Source organism: Giraffa tippelskirchi, chromosome 11 (genome assembly GCF_054371585.1).
Source record: "Giraffa tippelskirchi isolate mGirTip1 chromosome 11, T2T-mGirTip1v1.2.pri, whole genome shotgun sequence".
NCBI lineage: Eukaryota > Metazoa > Chordata > Mammalia > Artiodactyla > Giraffidae > Giraffa > Giraffa tippelskirchi.
This window is the reverse complement of record NC_137285.1, coordinates 124,935,655-124,953,634: the sequence shown is the minus strand read 5'-3', so window position 1 is coordinate 124,953,634 and position 17,980 is coordinate 124,935,655. Positions and strand designations below refer to the sequence as shown.

The 17,980-nt window shown below is 37.3% G+C and overlaps 2 protein-coding genes across 10 annotated transcripts in view; one reads left to right on the top strand and one right to left on the bottom strand.

Annotated features, from left to right (window-relative positions):
• Positions 1 to 17,980, bottom strand: part of DNAJB13 (DnaJ heat shock protein family (Hsp40) member B13) — a 171,083-nt gene that overhangs the window by 26,575 nt on the left and 126,528 nt on the right. The window lies entirely within an intron of this gene.
• Positions 1 to 17,980, top strand: part of C2CD3 (C2 domain containing 3 centriole elongation regulator) — a 120,779-nt gene that overhangs the window by 33,394 nt on the left and 69,405 nt on the right. For all 9 annotated transcript variants that reach the window (XR_014068403.1, XR_014068404.1, XR_014068406.1 and 6 more), the window contains exons 9-15: positions 1,016 to 1,164; positions 1,749 to 1,955; positions 2,366 to 2,478; positions 7,414 to 7,532; positions 9,696 to 9,818; positions 14,169 to 14,654; positions 16,325 to 16,476. Coding sequence is in view for 5 of the 9 variants with exons in the window: in XM_081539557.1 (XP_081395683.1) it covers positions 1,016 to 1,164; positions 1,749 to 1,955; positions 2,366 to 2,478; positions 7,414 to 7,532; positions 9,696 to 9,818; positions 14,169 to 14,654; positions 16,325 to 16,476 (1,349 nt within the window). In the remaining 4 variants the exon portion in view is untranslated. The remainder of the gene's footprint in view (positions 1 to 1,015; positions 1,165 to 1,748; positions 1,956 to 2,365; positions 2,479 to 7,413; positions 7,533 to 9,695; positions 9,819 to 14,168; positions 14,655 to 16,324; positions 16,477 to 17,980) is intronic.

Here is a 17,980-nt window from a genome sequence, read left to right as displayed (position 1 = left end):
AACTGTCCAAAATGTTTTAAATTCATTATTTCACTTCTTTTCCTAGCCCCATGAGATAGTGTCATCTCTTACATATCATGAAATAAAAACTTAAGAGACATTAATTGCTAGTAATTATTAATAGGTGGCAGAACTAGAATTCTTACCCTGGTCTGGCAAAAAGCCCGTGTTTTCCCCCCTAGAACATATTACCTCCTAAGCCTTGAGCACTGCATTAGAGTGGTGAAAAAAATTAGTCTTTGCACCCATATAGTTAGGTGATACTGTACAATCATTTTGCCTCAAACTGTGGTAAAAATAGAGGCTTTGGAACCCATGGAGATCAAGATCTGCCTTTACTACTTAGAGCTGTGAATCTTGGAGAAGGAAATTGCAACCCACTCCAGTATTCTTGCCAAAGAATCCTGTGGACAGCGGAGCTTGGTGGGCTGCCGTCTCTGGGGTCGCACAGAGTTGGACGTGACTGAAGTGACTTAGCATGCATGCATGCATTGGAGAAGGAAATGGCAACCCACTCCAGTATTCTTGCCTGGAGAATCCCAGGGACAGAGGAGCCTGGTGGGCTGCCGTCTGTGGGGTCGCACAGAGTCGGACATGACTGAAGCGACTTAGCAGCAGCAGCAGCTGTGAATCTTAAAGGTGCCTAACTTCTCTCAGCGTTCATTTTCTCATTTGTACAAGTTGAGATAAGGATACCTTATAGGAATGTAATAAGTACTAAAAATACACATGCAGCATTTAACATAGTACCAGATACATAGTAGGCAATCAGTAAATAGTCATTATTATTGAGAATTTGAAAGAAGAATCTAATTTTATTTCATTTTCTTTGAACTGACTTGTAGGTTATTTTTGTGAATTTTGGGTTATTTTTGTGTAGCCAAGAGAAGCATAGGATTGTCTCCTTAGTATCAGTTCTTTCTTGATTACTACTTTCAGAGAAATATTTTCGTTACCTCTATCCCCAAAGCAGTTATCTTTTAGTGCCTCTCTTCTCTTTTCTCCCCCTCAATAGAAATCTGATACCAGTGTCAGTGATATCTTCAGTGAAGATGATGATGTCCCTTCTAAAACAATGAGCCAGTCAAAAGCTCTTGCCAGATCTCCTAAGGTTCTAGAGTCAAATGATCATAAGTCGAAGAAGGAGATGGGTAAGAAAAATAGGTGAGGCTCTTTATGAATGCTTGTTTAGAGGCAAAAGCAAGGAAAGATTATTTTCACAAGATCTCCTCATGTGAAATGACCTGTGTTTGCCAACACTGTCAGACTGGTTAAGTGAATTACAATAATGCATTAAGTATTGCAATCCTTAAACATGTAATAACATGAAAGATGGATGTAGTAAAATGGTTAAGAAAGAAAGCAGAATTATGGGTTGTATTTGTACTCTGTTACACTTAATGTAGAAAGTATACATAAAGAAAGCAAATGAAAAGGAATACACTAAAGTGATGATAGTAGTTTATATTAAAGTAGTAACTGAAGTAAAGTCTTATTGAAAACCTGATTCTATCATATCAGTTTCTATACTTGTGTGGAGATAAGCCTTTGGATTACGACAATGTTTTTATGGTTTTTGAGAATTTTTTCACTGTAAATTAACACTAAGGCCATTTCTCAGTCCTTGATAACTTGTGCATTAAGATGCCTGCTGCCCTTCTTCTTTCCTCCTGTTGCCTGTACAAACTAGATCATTTCATATTTGGCTTCTGACAGTCTGCCTCACTACCTGTATGAACTCCTTTCAGAAATCTTGTTGAACAGCAGATGCTATCGGAAACTCCAGAAGATGCCCAAGTGATGACACTAAGTGTGGATAAACTGGCCCTTCTGGGTAGAACACATTCAGTCAGAATCATCATCGAAACAATGGGAGTTCCTGCAGATAGTCCTCAGGATACCTCTGGCAAAAAAACTTTTCCTGGGAGACCACCTAAGCTGACATCAAAAAAACGGTATGTCTCTCACATGGGAAAACTAAATTTGACATTTCTGAAAAGTGTTTGTGATGAGAAGAAATAATTATATTGTAGTTAGTGTTTTCATATGCTTCATCAATCAATAAAATGTGCTAAATCTCCCACTAGGTCCCAAGCACTAAAAGTCTGAGAATAAAGAAACTTAAGAGCCAGACTCTGTTCTTCCATGCCTTACAGTCAGCAGGAGAGAGAAACATTTAAATGGCTGCTATAATAGGGCTTTAGGAGCCGAAAGAGATGTTGTATATGAAAAGTGCTGTAAGAACACAAGATTGGTGAAGGCTTTGAAAAGAGGAAGTCCTCTGAGGGCCTTGAAAGATATGTAGGATTTATCAGAAAAGAAGTTGGTTATTTGGTTTGTTTTTTAATTGTTTTGATTTTTTTAGCACCTTCTTTGTGGAATATCACTTTCCTGTGGGCTTTTCCAAAAATGGATTGACAAAGACCTCTTTGATCACTGAAGTGGTTCGACTTGCATCCAGTAAAATTATAGATGGAGGTAAGAGAGAATTTGATTTCTGCTCCTTAGACATTTTTACTTTGGGAGGGTTTTTGAATCTGTAATTACTCATATATTCCTATATTATCATAGAATCTTAGAGGTAGAAAGAATTTTGAGGTGACTTTATCATATTCCTTTACAAGTGAGGAAACTGGCTCAGAGGTTTATCCTATCCTCAGACTATCCTCATGCAAGGCAGTGACATAGCTGAAACTATAGCTCAGAACTTGATTTTTATTTATTTATTTATTTTTTTTCTCTCAAGCCTCTTACAGAACTTGATTTTTAAATCACTTTCTTGCCGCTATTATCATTTTTCTTTTCTTCCCTTTTTAAAATATCTATATCAAGATACAATTCACATACCATGTCATTCATCCATTTGAAGTATACAACACAATGATTTTTAAGATATTCACAAGTTGTATAACCATCACCACAATCTTAATTTGAGAGCATTTTTATCCTACCTAAAACAAATCCCATACTTACTAGCATTCATTCTTCAGTTCCCTCTTTGCCCCCTTTCACTAAGCAACTCCTATCCTACTTTGTCTCAATTTTCCCATCCTGGACATTTGATTTAAATGGAATCATACAATATGTGATTTTACTGACTGGTTTTTTGACTTGCAATAATACTTCAACTTTCAATATTTAAGTTGCTTTCTATATGTTGCTATTAAAAACAGTGCTTCAATGAATAGTATTGCACATACGTCATTTCTTATTTGATGTATTTCCAGCCCAATCATTAAAAATAAATACCCTTAAAATAAATCCTTATTTATCCTTAAAAACAGCACCTAAAGTAATTTAAAATACTGTTTTACTAGAGTCATTTGTTTCACTTTCTCCATCACCTTAAGGAAGAATTAGGGCACTTACATTTTTTCATATGTTTATTTTCTGTAACTTAAATTATTGATAGCAACAAAAGGTACTCTGTAGGTTTGTTCAAAGCATTCGAGAGTGTATAATTGATTCTGCTGGCTGAAGTATGTTTGAGAAGCTTTAATGCAATTAATCTGTTTTTATCAAACCCCAATGCAAAGAAAAATGTTGGATTCTTTTCTCAGGTCTTCCCTCGTCTACCTCCTTCTATCCATATGACATTTGATGAGCTCCTTAAAACTTCTCTGAGCCTCATGTTCCCCATCTATCAAATTGGATATAGCAAGGACGTGGTTCTGATATGCACGAGTTTCAGTTAACATAGTATCTACAAAGCAGTGACTGCCTGTATTACACAAGGGCTTAATGTACAGTCAGATAGGATAATGAATGTAAAAGCATTAAACTCTAAAATAGCATGTAACTAATAGTAGTTTACATTTGGGGGGCACTAAATTATCAGTGTTTCACATACATTAATCATGTGATCCTTTAAAACACATACATATAGGTGAGGAAAGAGGAGGCTAAGACATAAATCAATTAAGTAACTTGTCTAAGATAATACAACTGATTTATGGTTGAACTAGAATTTGCACCTAGAACTTTCTTGATTCCAAATTGTGTGCACTTAATCTGTATTGCTTCTCATGCATTATTATTGTTGGCCACAGAGACTGAGTTTTCCTTTTGTCATTCTGAGAAGGATAATAGGAGACATATGGAATAAGCATCAAGTCAAGAATTGGAAGAGTTCTAGCTCTGGTTATACCAGACACTTAATTCTGTGACCCTGGATACAATGGCCTTTCCATCTGTGGGCCCCTGTCAATAATAACATGCAATGGACAAGATATTTTCAGTATCTCCTTCAGCTCTTTAAAAATAAAAGTCTTTTAGGGATATTGCTACTAATTTGTTCACATGAATTTATTCTTCCATTATTGCCTTAACTCACTTTTAGTTTAAAATAATAATGAGCTTAAGAAACAGAATTATATAAGAAATAAAATAACAGTGCTAAGACATACTTAAGTAGTAAGGAGAAATCCAAGTAGCATCAGGCTGATATAGAGTTCTCTTTGTAAAAGAGATTTTATAGTGTTTTAAAGGTTTCATAGTGTTTTAAAGTTTTAAAGTGCTTTTTTATCTGTTACTTCAGTTGATCCTCTCAGCACTCCAATGAGGGGTAGGTGTTATCCTACTTCTCTTTCCATGGTGGGAGAAGCAGGGAAACTGGTCTAATGAGTGTGGGCTTGCTGGGACCAGACCTTTTTTTAACAGTTCCTGTGGATGGATCCAAATAACAAGGCCCAGATTCTGTCCATAAGTATTTACCAAGAGAAATAAATAGTCAAGAATTAAGATGGCAAGGATAGAAATCAGTAGATCAAGTGGTTTGTTTGAATGAATATTAGAGATCGTGGATTCCCTGTATCTGGGCATTTTTGTGTGGGTTCTTCAGATCCATTTTAAGGGTCTAGAAGTAAATGAACTGGAAGATCATTTTACAGGTGATAAATTGTGGCTGAAGTGGTTCATTACTAAATAACAGAACTTGCTCATCTATCAAATGATTCTACCCCACATTCCTGTTTTAAAAAACCTGTTAAAGCCCCATAGCAGGGAGCACAGACTCAGATACTACCATCATTTTATCCCATTCACACTTGCTATTACAGCAGAAACCTTTTCCTTTCTATCTAAAAGACAGACTCCATTCTGCCCAACACTGCAAACGAACATCACACTTGTCCAAGTGTGACAAGAAGAGTCCCCTAGTCTTCAGTCAGAAAATAAACTCATTTTCATTATTATAGCTTTTGATTGAGTTCTTCTCTTCATTTATCTCTCATTGTCCAGCCATCTCCCTTCTTTCATTATACTGCCTATCAACTTGTCTTTTAAAACACTAAGCCATATCTTACACCCAGTGAAGTGTATGGTATGTCTCTTTACACATCCAGTGCTCATATGCTTGACACTGATGATTTCTCATAGCAAAGTAGAGCAACGTAGCCCTGCTTATCTTCTCTGTACTGTACCCAGGATTTTCTCTTTGTCTTTGTTATTTGAGTCCTATAGTGACAGTTGCTCAGTTGTGTCCGACTCTTTGTGACCCCGTGGACTGTAGCCCGCCAGGCCCCTCTCTCCATGGAATTCTCCAGGCAAGAATACTGGAGTGGGTTGCCATTTCCTTATGCAGGGAATATTCCCAATCCAGAGATCAAACATGGGTCTCCTGCATTGCAGGCAGATTCTTTACCATCTGAGCCACCTGGGAAGTCTGTTAAGAGACATTTCTATGTATAAAGACAGGTCAACTTAAAATGGCTGATTCATGTTGAGATTTGGTAGAAAACAACAAAATTCTGTAAAGCAATTACCTTCAATAAAAAAATTTTTTTTTAAGTATCAGCAGATATATCCTTGCTGCTGCTAAGTTGCTTCAGTCATGTCCAACTCTGTGTGACCCCATAGAGAGCAGCCTACCAGGCTCCTCCATCCCTGGGATTCTCCAGGCAAGAATACTGGAGTGGGTTGCCATTTCCTTCTCCAATGCATGAAAGTAAAAAGTGGAAGGAAGTGAAGTCACTCAGTCGGGCCGACTCTTAGCGACCCCGTGGACTGGAGCCTACCAGGGTCCTCCGTCCATGGGATTTTCAGGCAAGAGTACTGGAGTGAGTTGCCATTTCCTTCTTCGATATATCCTTGACTTTACAATCTGTAGACAATACATTAGAATATGTAATGAATCTGTACACCTTTTCCAAAGGAATACCCAAGACAGAAGTAGCAATAAAGTCATAAATGACAGTCATCAATCATATGAAATAATTTAGATGAAGCTTATCTCTCTTGAAGAGATGGGGACTGGGAAAGTGGTCAGGAAGGAAATACAATGTGCTTTTAACTTTGTATGAAAAATAATGTTCAGTTCCATGTTGCTGAACATTGTTCTGTTTTGACAAATAAATCATCTACTTCAAAGTACTGTCTGAGTGCTTTATTAAAACTCTACTTCTGGCCTTTGTTTTAGAATCTGTTACTTGTGTAGCCAGAGAAGGCAATGGCAACCCACTCCAGTACTCTTGCCTGGAAAATCCCATGGACGGAGGAGCCTAGTAGGCTGCAGTCCATGGGGTCACGAAGAGTCAGACATGACTGAGCGACTTCACTTTCGCTTTTCACTTTCATGCATTGGAGAAGGAACTGGCAACCCATTCCAGTGTTCTTGCCTGGAGAATCCCAGGGACGAGGGAGCCTGGTGGGCCGCTGTCTATGGGGTCGCACAGAGTCGGACACGACTGAAGCGACTTAGAAGCAGCAGCAACACTTGTGTAGCCACCTCCTGCTCGCTGTTCTCTGAAGCTTCTACTTCTCTCCTGCTGTTCCCTGACACCTCGGTTGCCCTCATGCTGTGCCCTGAAGCCTCAATTGCCTTCCCGCTGTCCTCAGACGTTGTGATAGCTTTCCCGTGGTCCTTCCAGCTCTGGTTGCTCCATGGCCACAGAAAGCTGCCAGCACTGTGAATCATGCCACTTGTCCTGTACTTCTGTTGCTGATGCGGTAGGGATATCAAAGCAAACACCCTGCTTTCCTTTGAGAAAGACCATTCCCTTCACTTTGGAATCAATATCCTCACCCAGTTGCTCTTCAAGTTCTTTCCAAGCATAACTAATGTTTGGCATTTCCTTTGAGCACTGCAAGATCATGGTCACAAAGCCCGCATCTCAGTTAAGGAGCACTGGTCTACCAACGTAGCACCGAAATGTGGGCCAGGGCTGCTGCCAGGGCTTCCACGGCTCCCTTCTCAATCAGCTTCTCGGCTGACTGCTTGAAGTGACTAATCACGGTGGGAGGCACAGAGTCAAAGTCCTATAACCCTAACACTTCTGTGAAATTACACCGACTGGATTCCTAAAAGAGATTTTAGTTAGATTTGAAAGAGAGGTGGGTTATATCAAGGCATGAATTGGTGAAATGGCTCCAGTTGGATGGTATGACATGTGCTTATGTGTCTGGTTCTCATTACAGTGGTGAAATTCCAGCAAAGATCTGTGTTTCCAGTACAGTTTGGTGGCCCAATGATCAAACACTGGTGGAATTCCAATCTTACTTTCCAAATATACACAAAGAAAACCCCACAGAAAAAGGTACTTCAAGTGATTGTGACTTTTGCCTTACCATTTAGTCACACCAGGGATTTGGAGCATACTTAAAATTATATTCGTATCTTAAACTAGAAATTTCTCCAGGCTCAAACAATAGTAATGCTTATGATTTATTGTCTGTTATTATAATTTTAAATTTCTGTTTAGTATTTATCATAAGCTAGATATTATGCTAAAGGCTCTGCATGGATATTATCAAATTTAATCATTAAAACAACTCTGTGAATTAGGTACCTGTTATCTTCAATTTGATGAAAAAAACTGAGATTTAGTGAAGTAACTTAACTTAGGTCTAAGGTCGCCCTAATAATAAAGCTAATAAAAGACAAAGCCAGGACTCTATCCCAAGTCTTTATAGGTCCTAAGTTCTTAAGCTCTTTGCTATGCTCCCTGCTATGGAGAGTTGACTGTTTGGATTGATACAGAATAGCAGCCTTAATTTGAGGCTCTGCTTTCTTTTTTTAGACAGAATATATAAGGTATCCATCCCATATCCAAAATAATATATTGTGGGTAGCAGTTTTATCAGCTACTTCCAGCTTTATAAAATCCACTTGCAGTTGGTACAACAAAAATCAATAATTATGGCATGAGCAGTTTTTACTTCCTTCAATTAAAAGAGTAGTTTTTATAATATTTGACCTCCTTGCTATGGATAGCATGAGGAATGCATCTTGTTTTCTTTTTGTTTGTATTTTCAGGGGATTTAAATACCATAGGTTCATTTTGGAAAATACAGCAAAATAGGAGAAGGAAAAACATAATTTGACAACCTCTATAAGCATTTCAGTGTATTTGCATTGAATCAGTAGTTAATGGCTTTTTCTAATTATAAAAGAATTATGTTTTTAATAGAAAAATATTTTTAAAACACAAAAATCACCTATAATTTCATCACCAAGAAATAGCTGTTGTTAATATTTATGTATATCATTTTTATCTTTTTCAAATGAATACAGTATATGTATAAATCTTTGACAGTATTAGGATAATTTTATATGCAATTTTTATCCTTTTTTAATTTAACATTGTCTTAAGGATTTTTATTCATTTTTTTCAAAAATACATATTTACTCTTCCACATAATTTTATAAATATGTGAAGGTTTTACTATATATATATATAACTTAATACCATATTTCTCATAAACATAACAAAAATTGTTCATATTATTTCAAATTTTAGTAAAAAGCATTTTAACAGCTATGTATTCCATTCTAGGAATGTGGTATAATGACTAATTCCTGATTATTGAACATTTAATCATTTCTCATTGTAACTTAAAATATACGTTTCCATATAAAATTGTTAAGTATTATTATTTCTTCAGTATAAATTTCCAGAAGTGAAATTACTGGGCCAAAGAATATGAATATTAAACACTTTTTATATTTTTTGCTAAATTTGCTTTCAGAAGTAATGCTGCCAGTTTATATTCCCAACTTCAGACACATGACAGCCTCTGTTTCTCCATAACCTTGACAGTATTGGATATATTTTATAGTTTTCCTAGTTTTAATGGCAAACATTTGTATCATCTTAATTGCACTTTTTATTTTTTAGAGTGAAGTTAAACATTTTTTGTGGAGAAGGCAATGGCACCCCACTCCAGTACTCTTGCCTGGAAAATCCCATGGACAGAAGAGCCTGGTAGGCTGCAGTCCATGGGGTCGCCAAGAGTCGGACACGACTGAGCGACTTCACTTTCACTTTTCACTTTCATGCATTGGAGAAGGAAATGACAACCCACTCCAGTGTTCTTGCCTGGAGAATCCCAGGGACAGGAGAGCCTGGTGGGCTGCCGTCTATGGGGTCGCACAGAGTCAGACACGACTGAAGCGACTTAGCAGCAGCAGCAAACATTTTTTGTAAGGACTAACTCTTAAAAAGAGAAAAAAATAGTCTCCTAACTTCTTTCTGACTCCTGAAACCCTCTCTAATCTTTCACGGAGAAGTGGTGAAACCCAAAAAGGAGACCACAATGGCAAAATATAGGCTCCCACTTAAGAGTTGCTTCAGTCAAATAATTAAGCTATTGACTTCATAAAGCATGGATTCCTTTATAAGTCATCATATGTTGTCATTTTTAGTCCCTGTGGCTCCTCTTTAATTTAACGTAAACTTTTTCTTTCCTTCTTTTCTCAGCCAGAAGTCATTGGTTCTGCATCGCTTCCTTTACGAACTGTCATTCAGTCTGAGCTGCTTTCTTTCAGTGACCAGCTTCCAGTACAACAGGAGAATGGTCAGACTCCTCTGGGCCCCATCAAGGTAGGTAGATACACATTCAGGTAGTCAAGTATGTATGGAGCATGTGTTACTGGCTGGGCCTGAGAATGTAGCAGTGAAAGAGAAGATCAGCATCTTAACTTTTGCAGCTTATGTTAGAATAGAATAACACAAGTTCTGCGAAAGAGCTAAAAGGTGTGCTGTGTGATAACCTGGAGGAGGGCATGGCAACCCACTCCAGTATTCTTGCCTGGAGAATCTCATGGACAGAGGAGCCTGGTGGGCTACAGTCCATGGGGTTGCAAAGAGTCGAACACAACTGAAGCAACTTAGCATGCACACACATGTGATAGTAAGTACCCGGGAGGAAATAGGAGATGGAAAGATGTCTCCAAGGAGGTGACATTTAGGTGATAATTGAAGAATGAGAGGAAGAGACCACCAAGTAAAAAGCATGAGGAAGATCATTCCAGAGAAAAGAATGGCACATGCGAAGACCCTAAAGTGAGAATGGACTTGACTTCATCAGGGGACAGAATGTTGCCACAGGACAGTGAGCCAAATGGGAGATTGGCTAGACAGGCAGGAGCCATATTGTTCAGAGTTTTGTAGTAGGAGTAAAGGTCTTAATTTTATCCTAAGAGCCAAGAAGGACATTGAAACAAACATGAAAGTAATACCTGATTTACATTTTAAAAAATGACCCTATGGAGAATATTGTAAGGTTCGGGAGGGAAAATAGGGAATCTATTGCATCCAGAGAAGAAATGATTGATGGTTAGGGTTACAGTAGTGGAAGTCAACAAGGAGAGAAGTGACTGAGTTTGTTCCTGGATGCTGAATGTAATTCATCAGAGCAAGAGTTCTTTCCTTTTATTCAGAAGCATCAGTTTCTTAGGTGGAAGCAGTTTTTTTTCTTTTTAGAGCTTACCCTAATCATTTCTTTAATTGAAGTATAGTTGATGTGTGATATAAATTATAGGTGTACAGTATAGTGATTCATGATTTTTAAAGGTTATATTCCATTTATAGTTATTATAAAATATTGACTATATTCCCTGAACTGCACTGTTGCTTATTTTACATTGTACATAGTAGTTTGTGCCTCTTAATCTGCTGCCTCTGTTTTGTTCTTGCCCCATCCCTCTCCCCACCACTAATTTGTTCTCTGCATCTGTGAGTCTGTTTTTTTGTTATATTCACAAGTTTGTTGCATTTTTAGAGTCCACATATAAGTGATACAGTATTTGTCTTTTTCTGTCTGACTTATTTCCCTTAGCATAATACCCTCTAAGTCCACCCATGTTTTTGCAAATGGCAAGATTTTTATTCTTTTTTATGGTTGAGTAGTATTCCATTGTATATACAACATCTTCATTATTCATTCATCTGTGTTGGATACTTAGGTTTCATCCATATCTTGGTAACTGTAAATAATGCTGGTATCATTGGGGTGGGTGTATTTTTTCAAATTAGTGTTTTTGTTTCTTTCATATATGTATCCAGGAGTGAAATTGCTGGATCATATGATAGTTCTATTTTTAGTTTTTTGAGACACCTCCATATAGTTTTCCACAGTGGCTGCACCAGTTTACATTTCCATTAGGTGGAAGAATTTGAATGTGTGGCTTCAGTATAGCTTTGTCCTGTTGTCCTGGTGGGCTTTTGAAATCATCACAGCCATGCTTAAAACATTTCCATGACTCCTTATCACCCAAAGGATAAAAGGGCCCATCGTATGACCCCAGCCGACCACTGCAGCTGTCTCTCTTGTAGCTTCTCTACCAATAGCCATGTCAAACTATGTAAAGAATTGCCAAGATGTCATGCTGGCTTATGCATTCATGCTTTTGTTCCTGATTTTCATGCTGCTTCTCCTTGGAAGCCCTCTCTGCCCTCTTTCTGGCCTTCTTAGTAATAAATACCATTTAAAGACTTGTTTCACTTATCATTGAAAAAAATCAATATCACATTATTCTTCCCCTACCAGAGTCTTATTTTTTTGCTTTCCTAGTCCATTCTGGACTGTAAGGTTTACAATCAGAAAGGAGTAATAAATAGAATTGATGGACTAGAAATTGTTTCTATCCTGGCTTTGTTGAGAGAAGTACTGTTCTAGATAGATTGCTATCTGTATTCAATAGAGCAAAAGAATTTTGCTGTGGATTTCAAATAAAAGGTACAAGTCCCCATTATCTCTAGTAATTCAGTCTCATAAAATAGTGACCATTTTCATTCTTCATCATTTATCCCACATCCTTTTTTACTTTTTAATATTTTTAAACTTTGAAAAATAATTTCAAACTTAGAGAAAAATTGCAAAAAATAGTACAAGGAACTCATATACCCTTACTACCTGAACTCAGCAATTATTCTTCATATTTGCTTTATAATTATCCACCTCTTCTCTCTCTCTTTTTGTCTCCTTCCCCACTCTCTGTCTCTGTACACATACACAATTTCTTTCTGAACTATTTGAGAATATGTTACAGACATTAAACCTTTCTCCCTGAATTCTGTGTGTTTTTCTTAATAACAACTAGGAAAATTATTATTCTTGGGCTTCCCTGGTGGCTCAGCTGGTAAAGAATCCTCCCGCAGTGCGGGGGACCTGGGTTCGATCCCTGGGTTGGGAAGATCCCCTGGAAAAGGGAACAATTACCCACTCTGGTATTCTGGCCTAGAGAATTCCATGGATTGTATAGTCCATGGGGTTGCAAGGAGTTGGACACAACTGAGAGACTTTCACTTCACTTCCTAATAACAAAGGCAGCATCATACATAATACTGTACAGTAATAAAGATCAGTTTAACAGCAGTACTATATTCTATCTGTAAGTCCATACTCAGATTCACCAACTATACCAATACTTCCCTTTGTAGCATTTTTTTTCCATTCCAGGATCATCTGCTACATTTATTTATTTATAATGAATTAAATTTTGCTTATTACCTTTATGCATATGATACATAAGAGAGCTTACATGTCTTACATGATATGTAAGATAATAGGGTAGCTGATTCCGAAGAAGGGAAGAACCTTTAAACAATTAATTAACCTCAGTTTACATAATGGTCTTATTTGTGTAACGAATAGGTAGGGTTTGATTATAGCCCATATAGAGTCATTAATAAGTGAAACTGTGTTAGAAATACTACTTGGGTTTGTATTTCAGACTCAAGAACCAAACATCTGTTGCATTTAAATGTTGTTATCTCTCTAATCTCCTTTAGTCTGGAACGATTGTGCTGCCCTTCTTTGTCTTTTAGTACTTTACTGTTTTTGAAAGGAAGGCCATCTAATTTTCTTTGTTATGGCTTCTTAGATACACCCAGCATTTAAAAGTGGACATTTCATTTCCAAATACATGGGCTTTTGTTTAAAGTATCATTAATAATAATTTCTCATTTTGATATTAATTTCTCATTTAAATGCTTTCTTCTCTACAATCACCCTCTGTATAGTTTTGGGGTTTTTTTTCCAGTAATAAAGATATTTTATTACTTTTGATGAGGCTTTTGATGCCTAAGTTAAAGATCTCTCTTGGTAAATGTCACATTATACTTGAAAATATGGGGGTTATTTTCAGATATCTTTTGATATTGATTTCTAATATAATTCCACAGTGATAAGAGAACAGACTCTGTTTGATTTCAATACCTTTAGACCATGAAATTTTTGCACTTTGTTTTATGTCCCTGGATATGTTCCAGTGTCTCCTAATTTATAGTCTATGGGAACATGAACAGAATTTGTATCCTACTGTTGTGTGAAAATTGTATAAATCTTAATTATGTTAAAAAAAAAAAAGTAAAGCCAGTTACTTTGTACAGTGTCCTCCATTTGGGGTTTATCTGAATGACTTATTACTATGATAATTGAAAGGATATGATTTTATATGGTTTTCTAACTTCACCATTAACTCTACCATTCCCTGTGCATTTATTAATTGGCATTCTATACAGAAGAGTTGTCCCTTCTCCCTTATTTGTTGATAGTTGTATGGACTCATGGATTCTGACGTTATTCAAAAGCTTATAACCCACTACTATTATTATTCGTTTTGAAACTCAAATTGTCCTATATTTGTCCAATGGGAGCCCCTTCAACTGAATTCTGTCCTTTGAGTATGTCTCCATTCTTTTCCGAGCACTTCCCTTATTTTCTAGCACAAGATGATGTTGTAGGCTCATCTTGTGTTATTGATGCATTATCTGCTTAGCTTTTCTTAATCCTGGTGAGGTAAGGCAGTCTATTAGTGTTCCTACTATTGCAGTATTGAGTATGGATTAATTTATATCCTTACAATCTGATGCTGCTTCTAGCTCCAAAATTCTAATTCCGATTCTAGAAGATATCCCTATTAACTTTCTTCCTTTTATGTTTTCTAGGTAACTGTGGAGCTTGTTTTAGATAACAAGGATTTCAGTACAGAGTTGAATAGCAATACCCAACACACCCCACTTCGTGCTCTTACAAATCCAGATAAGACACTGCCAGAAACTATTCAAGATGTTACTTGTACCAAAAATCCACAGACCCTAAATCAAATTCATGAAGAAACTGTAAAGAAAATGCAGAATTTGATGCCGCCCACCCCAAAGTCACCTAGCCCTTTTATACCAAATTCTTCATCCTTCATGGCGGTGCCGTCCTCTCACGATTTGGTAAATGAGATGAATGGGTCAACAAAAGAGAGTGCTTTGCTATTACATGTGCTGTTGATGGTGCCAGATGGAAAAGATTTCGTTACTGGAGAATCTGAGAAACAACCATCAAGCAATGTTTATTTAAATTGCAAACTCTTCAGCACAGAAGAAGTCACCAGATCTGTCATTGCATGGGGCACAACAAAACCAGTCTTTAACTTTTCTCAGGTAACTTTGTACATGTCTTAATGTTCCATATGCATTAAGGATGAAGATGGGAGTTGGGGAGGGAAGAGAAGTATGTTTCCCAAATAATTACATTGTAAAGGAAATAGAGAATGTTCAGACTGGAGGGACTTTTATAATTATCTGGTGTGCAGATCCAATCCCACTATTGAATGGGAGGAAAAAAAGACATTGCCAACATTTTAAAACATTTTATGTCTTTCTTTCTTTCTGTTCTGTCTGTTTATATGGTTTCCTCCTATTTCTTTTGCCTGAATTCTGAGTTCTGTTTCTTTCTGTTTCCTCTAGGACTTTGATCATTTAAACTTTTTTCTTTTCTGTTTCCAGTCTCTCAATCTTTATCTTACTTATTTTTTCTTAGACTCATTTATTCCTCCGCTGATTTAAATACTCATCTTACTTGATTTCTCAATAGAGTTTGATGCTATTGCTTGAATTGTTTCCTCCCTTGATGTCTGTGATTCTCCCCTCTTACTTTCCTTCTGACTCAACAGCTGTTCTTTTTCAGCCTTTGAGCTATAGTAGGAAAACTGGGAAAGGGTTGTGACCCCCGCACTTCTCCCTCTCTCCTACCTTTAATTATTAGTATTCCTGTTCATTACTTTGTACCTAGCATTCTCCAAACCAGCCCTCTTTTCCCCATGGTCGCCTCATCTACTCCCATAGCTTCATTTGTGTGAAGATGACTTCCAAATCCACACTTCTTTGTAGGCCAGGCATTTCCCTCTAGTTGCAGATCTCTGTGTCTAACTGCCTTCTGGTCGTCACCACCTAGATCTCTCAAGAGCCCTTTTCCTCTTGGCACCTAACACGTCCCCTGGCAGATTGCAAGTATTCAATAAAGTTGTGTAAATGGAAAAGTAATTCAGATGTATTCAAATCTGAATTTATTTTTCCTTCCAAATCTGTTCCTCTTCTTCCTGTCTGCCCTAATTCATATTATAATTCACTTAGAAACCCAAGCAGAACCTAAAAGTTGACCTTGAGTCTTTCTTACCTAATGACTTACCAAATCCAGTAGATGCTACAAACTTAATTATCTCTGGAATAAATTATCTTATCTCTACTCCATTGCCACTGCTTTCATTCAGGCCCTCATTCCTATTCCAAATAGCTTTCCGACTGTCCTACCTGTTTGTCTCTCCCTGTCCATTCCTTCCTCTGTGTACCAACAGTAATGATCTTTCTAAAACACTAACCTGTATATTTTACTCCCCTGCTTAAAACATTTCAGCGAGTCCCCATGGCCTTCAGGCTAGAATTCGGATCCTAATTTGGACTCTAAGATCCTGCCTGTGCTTCTCCAGTGTCCTCTTCTCCGCACACTAGATAGTCCAGCTGTGCTCAGCTACTTGCAGTTTTCTAAATATCCTCTTCTCCCACCTGTGCCCCAGAAGCCCTATCTAGATGAGCTTTGTCATCAGAGAATTCATGCTGTTTCGTATTTGGCCTTTATGTGTTTGTCTCTAAACAAGGCTGCGGCTTTAGACTGAGGATACAGAGTGGGTTTTATTTTGATGTCTTCAGCTCCTAGCACTGTGCGTGGCAAATAGGCTTTTAGTAAATGCTTGTTGAATAAAAGTATAAGTTAATACTTTGTCTCAGATGTGGGGTTTTGCTTTGTTTTGTTTTTTGGTTGTCCCTCTCCCCAGGTGATTCCTGTCTCTCTGTCTTCCAAATGTCTGGAAAGACTTAAGAACAATGTGATGATAATTGAAACTTGGAACAAGATGCGGAGCCCAGGACAGGACAAGCTTCTCGGGCTGGTGAAACTCCCCCTCCATCAGTTTTACGTGTCATTCAAGTAAATAGGACCTTTTGAAGTATTCTTTTTTTACTTTTTTTTTTTTTTTTTTTACAATTTTATTTTATTTTATTTTATTTTTTTGACTGAGCAACAACAATACTTTACTTTTTTAACTTTATATGAACTTGAATAGGAGTATTTGCAGTTTGCAAACATATCCAGCCCAGTAATTCCTGGGAGGACTTTTCTCAATTTCACTACATTTGCTGCTCTTTCTCCTAAGTTATAGCAATCATACAGATACTGCTTTCCATGTTTCAGGCCCTATGTTAAGAACCTTACATACATCAAGTCCTTTAATCCTCACAACAATCCTCTGAGGCAGGTAAATTTTATTTCCCCTGTTTACAAATGAGGTAACAGAGGCACAGGAAAATTAAATAATTTGTAATATGTATTAAACTGGTGGAACTAGGATTAGAACCCAGAGAATCTGTCTCTCTAGTCCACTCCCCTCACCAAGAAGCTCAGCTGCCAAAGTTTATCACCTCACAGAACTGATGGTTTATCTCTGTCACAAACTTTAGTTAGTATTGTTCACACACGTTAGTTAGTATTGTTCACATCAACCATTTGCAAGATTTCTATACTGAGCATTGTCTTTTAGACCTTCAGATTTTATTGCTGTACCTCATTTATCACTACTCAAACTTAGATGGGATATTGATTTATCTGAAAATCATTTCTATCCTCAGTACAAACTGTTCAGTTTTTGTTTCAAGGTACTGATTTTTAATTATTCTAGAACTGACCTCTTTCCTAACAACCTTCTCATGGTTCTGTGTTTTAAATGCTGTACCTTACACTTTGCAAAGAGCACTATTGTGGGCAGTGTCTCGTATAAGCCTCTCTATAACCCCAGGAAGTATTATCATTATTCCCTTTTTGCAAATGAGGAAGCTTATCGTTTAACTTGGAGATGTCAGCCTCTCTGGCTTTCTTTTTATCATCTGTAAAATGAGGGTGATGACAGATATCCTACCTCCCTCTTGGAGCAATTGTGAGGATCCAGTGAGACAGTAAAGGAATAAGCCTCCAGTGAACAGTTTAGTACTTACATGATGGTAACATTGGGAAGCCTGGTCAGGGTAAGGAGTTCTGCTGAAATCATGGATGTCGTTGTCAGCCGTAGGTGTTTGGCTTTTTCCTCTTTTTTGTTGTGGTATTAGACTGGTCTGATATTCTCCTTTCCTTTTCATTTCCTTAGACCCCTTTCATTGCTGAGTGTGTAGAACAGTAATAGCTATCAATTACTAAGCACTTATCATGTTGGCATTTTATATCGGTTATCTCAGTTTAGTCCTAACAGCAGCCCTTTGATGCAGGTTTTCTTACCTACAGTTTACGGATGTGGAAACACTTTAAAAGTTATGCCGATTACTTAGTCATACAGCAAGTAAGAGGGAGATGTAAGATTCAGCATGGTAATGAAGAGCATTTAGACTTTTTTCTCATCTGTGAATAGTGAAGAATAGCAACCTTGGCCATGTTAGAAGGAGTA